This window comes from Salmo salar, chromosome 18, assembly GCF_965601325.2.
Source record: "Salmo salar chromosome 18, fSalSal1, whole genome shotgun sequence".
Lineage (NCBI taxonomy): Eukaryota > Metazoa > Chordata > Actinopteri > Salmoniformes > Salmonidae > Salmo > Salmo salar.
This window is the reverse complement of record NC_138308.1, coordinates 96,806,391-96,812,725: the sequence shown is the minus strand read 5'-3', so window position 1 is coordinate 96,812,725 and position 6,335 is coordinate 96,806,391. Positions and strand designations below refer to the sequence as shown.

At 42.8% G+C, this 6,335-nt stretch overlaps 1 protein-coding gene across 1 annotated transcript; it reads right to left on the bottom strand.

Moving 5' to 3' along the window:
• Positions 1–948: 948 nt before the first annotated feature.
• On the bottom strand, positions 949–2,918 carry LOC106592641 (equistatin-like). The gene is made up of 5 exons (XM_014183981.3): positions 2,843–2,918; positions 2,215–2,279; positions 1,451–1,582; positions 1,161–1,248; positions 949–1,085 (listed from the first exon to the last, which is right to left on the bottom strand). Exons 2-5 carry the CDS (start codon positions 2,264–2,266, stop codon positions 1,073–1,075), a joined length of 285 nt encoding a protein of 94 aa, XP_014039456.1. The 5' UTR covers positions 2,267–2,279; positions 2,843–2,918; the 3' UTR covers positions 949–1,072.
• Between the last annotated feature and the right edge of the window lie 3,417 nt (positions 2,919–6,335).

The window sequence follows — 6,335 nt, the reverse complement described above, 5'->3', positions numbered from 1 at the left end:
CGTTTCGTGACAAAAAAATTCTAAATATTTTATTACCATACTTCGAAGCATGTCAAACGCTGTTTAAAATCAATTTATGCCATTTTTCTCATAAAAAAGTGATAATATTCCGACCGGGAATCTGCGTTTAGGTAAACAGACGAAAGAAAATAAAGCATTCGGTCGACTCGGGCACGCGCCTAAGCCCATAGTACTCTGATCGGCCACTTGCCAAAAGCGATAATGTGTTTCAGCCAGAGGCTGCCTCGATATCGTTCAGCTTTTTCCCAGGCTCTGAGAGCCTATGGGAGCCGTAGGAAGTGTCACGTTAGAGCAAAGATGCTCAGTCTTCAATAAAAGAGCCAAGATGAAACACAACTTCTCAGACACACCACTTCCTGCATGGAATCTTCTCAGGTTTTGGCCTGCCATTTGAGTTCTGTTATACTCAGACACCATTCAAACAGTTTTAGAAATTTTAGGGTGTTTTCTATCCAAAGCCAATAATTATACGCATATTCTAGTTACTGGGCAGGAGTAGTAACCAGATTAAATTGGGTACGTTTTTTATCCAGCCGTGAAAATACAGCCCCCTAGCCCTAACAGGTTAAGTGTATACACGTTGTGTAATTTGTTAGATATTACTGCGCTGTCGGAGCTAGAAGCACAAGCATTTTGCTACACCCACAACATCTGCATGTGACCAATAGTTGATCTGCAATTACATTTGCATTGATGTCAGTGATTAGAGGGCAATAAAGTGCTAAGTATAGTAGGCTACTAATGACCATCAGCAGCATCATAGCTTGGAAAAGCCTAATTACCATGACCAAGTGGTCACATGGAATTGACTGCCTTCATGACCACAGGTGTGGTGGTAATACGGTCACCATAGCCTTATTCCTTCCATTTCCCAGAAATGGTCTGGTTCAGCATATAACACCAACAATAAAGGAAGTGAAGCAACAATTTTAGCTCTGGATTTATTCATATAGAATGTGAATCAACGCCCATAGTACTGTAAAGACAAGCATCAAAGTAATTCCAATGTTTTTGCAAAGTCTTCTCAACGTCTTGGTTCCAATGCCTCTCATCAGCGAGCTCCACTATAATTAAACAAAAAACAAATATTAACACTCAGAACAAGCTGCAAAGAATGAACATTTAGTGAATGAGTGTACCTGCATGCACATTTGACAGAAGCAGTGCCTGGTGGAGTCTCAGTACCCGGGATCTTTTGTCCAGTTCTGGTAACACACCAAGAGGAACCTACCAGAAGTGGACATGTTAAAAAGCTGTTGCATAAGTCTTATTTTGTTAGTCCCCATGAGGTCAAATGCTATTTCCAAGGGGGTTAAGGTTAGAATTAAGGTACGGTTTTTGTGTTAAGGGTAGGGGAAATAGGATTTTAAATGGGACTGAATTGTGTGTCCCCACAAGGTTAGCTGTACAAGACTGGGTGAGCATTAACCTGTAGATCCCCAGTGTTGCTCAGGGGTGTATTCTCCCTGGCAGTCACACGTGGGGACGTAGACTCCAGGCGGGCCATTTATCACAGCATCTCTAGCACGCTCACAAGGGGTCTTGGGTCGTTTCATAGCATCTGGACACACAGGTAACATACATTGTAACGTAGACATAACATTCTGGAAGCTTGGGTTGCCTCCCGTGTGGGACCCTACTCAGAAGTAGTTTATACGGAATAGAGTTCCATTTCAGATGCAACCTAGGGACTTCCTGGCTAAAAATGGAAATTCTGCTACTTGTTTAAAGGGCCCACACAGTCAATTCAGTTTCTGTGTTTGTATCATATTGTATAACTGCTGATGAAAAAAAAAAAGACTGTAAAAGTGGGGGTAAATTCTATCAAGAAGTGACACTGATACTTGCTAGACAAGCCAGTCATACATACAGTTGAATGATTAAACCAATCATATCAGAACACCTCAGTCCAGCATCTAGACACCGATATACATCTCTGGAACTAGAGGAGTGGCAGGTAGCCTTGCCGTTAGAGCGTTGGGCCAGTAGTTCATATCAGTGTACTGACAAGTTGATATATCCATCCATGTTCCCTTCAGCAAGGCACAACCTTGATTATTCCAGTGTCAGAGGGTGTCCCATGGAGAACCGGTTATGAAAACATTTCCAAGTCACACCTGCATGTGTGAAATAGGGCAGAGCAACACCCACTAATGTTTATTAAAATGCAGGTGTGAGGTATGTAACTCCTACCTCCCAGAGCAAAAACCGTGCTGACAAGCAGAATGATGGTCAATGTCGCCATGATGATAGGTCTCCTGAGAGAGAGAGAGAGAGAGAGAGAGAGGATTAGTTGAGAATTTTAATCAGCTGTGATAGTACTGGAATATTCCAAGTCAGTGGAATGGCTGGTGGAACTAGAGGAGAGGTTAAGGAAACCCTCTGTTAATTACAACACTTAAGCAACTGCTAAGGCAGCCTTTCCTAAATCCAGTCCTGAGGACCCCAAGAACCGTGTATTGGCAACACGGTGCTACTAGTCTCCTGCCAAAACTCAGGTATCATCTCTTCAACCGCATACAATAGATAAGCCTGGCACACAGGAATATGTATCCTTCACAGATGGCTCCTCATTTCTTATGTAGTGAACCATCTTTGACGAGGGCCCATAATGCACTACATAGTGATTGGGAAGCAGCCTAGATCTAGTCATAGACTACCCATTTACTGCAAAGGTAACTATTAGTCTATGCTCTTAAATGCAGGGGGGTCACTCCACAAAATGGCACCCTATATAGTGCACTACATTTGACCAGGGACACATAAGATTAAGGTGCCATTTGAGATGCAGAGACTCTATTAAATAATGACACAATCTGACCTTCTGCACTCTTCCAAGGAATTCACTGGGTGTGTCTCTCTCTCTCTGTTGTCTGTGAGTTATGGTCTACCTCTTCTACCTCTCATTTTAAAGGACCTGTCACAGGTGTGACTAGTTGCCTCATTAACCCAACGAGAGATCCCGATGTCGGGCCATTAGCCGGTGGTGTAAACAACTTAAGTAGAAATACTTTAAAGTAGTACTTAAGTCATTTTTTGGGGGTATCTTTACCTTACTATTTATATTTTTGACAACTTTCACTTAACTACATTCCTAAAGAAAATAATGTACTTTTTACTCCATACATTTTCCCTGACAGCCAAAAGTACTCGTTACATTTTGAATGATTAGCAGGACAGAAAAATGGTCCAATTCACGCACTTATCAATAGAATGTCCATGGTCATCCCTGCTGCCTCTGACCTGTCAGACTCACTAAACACAAATGCTTTGTTTGTAAATTGTGAATGAGTGTTGGAGTATGCCCCTGGCTTTCCGTAATTATATTTAAAAAAAAACAAGAAAATGGTGCGGTCTAGTTTGCTTAATGTAAGGAATTTGAAATGATTTATACTTTTGCATTGATACTTAAGTATAATTGATGAATTACATTTAATGTTGATACTTCAGTATATTTAAAACCGAATAATTTTAAACCTTTACTCAAGTAATATTTTACTGGGTGACTTTCGCTTTTACTTGAGTCATTTTCTTTGAAGGTATCTTCATAGGCAGTAAAGAGAGTAGTAGAGGAAGATGGCTCCAGTATCGAGGGATCCTGAGAGGCCCCCTGTGAGTATGCCATTGCCAATAGAGAGTGATAGGAATAACATGTGTTTCAGTAAGGTTGGTTTCTTAGCATTCATAGCCATGGTGATCAACTGTACCACAGAAATGGAACATAAATCACTGAAAATAGATGTTGTGGTTGTAGCTGCAGAGAACTCGTTGGGTTATGAGATTTTACAGCAGAAGTGTTACAAGGTTTGATGAACGATAGTGTCCCGTTCTCCCAGGCTGCCGGCCTGCTGTAGGATAAGATAGACCCAAGTAGTGGAATACTGGTGAGGTTATAATGGGTCTAGGACCAGATAGGGTCATGTAGTGGAATAGTGGTGAGGTTTTAATGGGTCTAGAATCAGATAGAGCCAAGTAGTGGAATAGTGGTGAGGTTTTAATGGGTCTAGAATCAGATAGGGCCAAGTAGTGGAATAGTGGTGAGGTTATAATGGGTCTAGTATCAGATAGGGTCATGTCGTGGAATAGTGGTGAGTTTACAGTGGGGGAAAAAAGTATTTGATCCCCTGCTGATTTTGTACGTTTGCCCACTTACAAAGAAATGACCAGTCTAGAATTTTAATGGTAGGTTTATTTGAACAGTGAGAGACAGAATAACAACAAAAAAATCCAGAAAAACGCATGTCAAAAATGTTATAAAATTATTTGTATTTTAATGAGGGAAATAAGTATTTGACCCCTCTGCAAAACATGACTTAGTACTTGGTGGCAAAACCCTTGTTGGCAATCACAGAGGTCAGATGTTTCTTGTAGTTGGCCACCAGGTTTGCACACATCTCAGGATGGATTTTGTCCCACTCCTCTTTGCAGATCTTCTCCAAGTCATTAAGGTTTCGAGGCTGACGTTTGGCAACTCGAACCTTCAGCTCCCTCCACAGATTTTCTATGGGATTAAGGTCTGGAGACTGGCTAGGCCACTTCAGGACATTAATGTGCTTCTTCTTGAGCCACTCCTTTGTTGCCTTGGCCGTGTGTTTTGGGTCATTGTCATGCTGGAATACCCATCCACGACCCATTTTCAATGCCCTGGCTGAGGGAAGGATGTTCTCACCCAAGATTTGATGGTACATGGCCCCGTCCATCGTCCCTTTGTTGTGGTGAAGTTGTCCTGTCCCCTTAGCAGAAAAACACCCCCAAAGCATAATGTTTCCACCTCCATGTTTGACGGTGGAGATGGTGTTCTTGGGGTCATAGGCAGCATTCCTCCTCCTCCAAACACGGCGAGTTGAGTTGATGCCAAAGAGCTCCATTTTGGTCTCATCTGACCACAACACTTTCACCAGTTGTCCTCTGAATCATTCAGATGTTCATTGGCAAACTTCAGACCGGCATGTATATGTATTCTTGAGCAGGGGGACCTTGCGGGCGCTGCAGGATTTCAGTCCTTCACGGCGTAGTGTGTTACCAATTGTTTTCTTGGTGACTATGGTCCCAGCTGCCTTGAGATCATTGACAAGATCCTCCCGTGTAGTTCTGGGCTGATTCCTCACCGTTCTCATGATCATTGCAACCCCACGAGGTGAGATCTTGCATGGAACTCCAGGCATAGGGATATTGACAGTTCTTTTGTGTTTCTTCCATTTGCGAATAATCGCAACAAATGTTGTCACCTTCTCACCAAGCTGCTTGGCGATGGTCTTGTAGCCCATTCCAGCCTTGTGTAGGTCTACAATCTTGTCCCTGACATCCTTGGAGAGCTCTTTGGTCTTGGCCATGGTCTTGGCCATGGTCAAAAAAGGCCATGGTGGCAAAGTAAATAAAGTATAGCAAGTAAAACACTGGAATGGTAGATTTGTTATTTGAAGAAAGTTCAAAGTTAAAATATAAATAATATGGTGCAAACGAGCAAAATAAATAAAATAAATAAAAACAGTAGGGGAAGAGGTAGTAGTTTGGGCTAAATTATAGATGGGCTATGTACAGGTGCAGTGACCTGGGACCTGCTCTGATAGCTGGTGCTTAAAGCTAGTGAGGGAGATAAGTGTTTCCAGTTTCAGAGATTTTTGTAGTTCGTTCCAGTCATTGGCAGCAGAGAACTGGAAGGAGAGACGACCAAAGGAGGAGTTGGCTTTAGGGGTGACCAGAGAGATATACCTGCTGGAGCGCGTGCTACAGGTGGGTGCTGCTATGGTGACCAGTGAGCGGAGATAAGGGGGGACTTTACCTAGCAGGGTCTTGTAGATGACCTGGAGCCAATGTGTTTGGCGACGATTATGAAGCGAAGGCCTGCCAACGATAGCGTACAGGTCGCAGTGGTGGGTAGTATATGGGGCTTTGGTGACAAAACGGATGGCACTGTGATAGACTGCATCCAGCTTGTTGAGTAGGGTATTGGAGGCTATTTTGTAAATGACATCGCCGAAGTCGAGGATTGGTAGGATGGTCAGTTTTACGAGGGTATGTTTGGCAGCATGAGTGAAGGATGCTTTGTTGCGAAATAGGAAGCCAATTCTGGATTTAACTTTGGATTGGAGATTATTGATGTGAGTCTGGAAGGAGAGTTTACAGTCTAACCAGACACCTAGGTATTTGTAGTTGTCCACAAATTCTAAGTCAGAACCGTCCAGAGAAGTGATGCTGGACAGGCGAGCAGGTGCAGGCAGCGATCGGTTGAAGAACATGCATTTAGTTTTACTTGTATTTAGGAGCAGTTGGAGACCACGGAAGGAGAGTTGTATGGCATTATATATAACGGG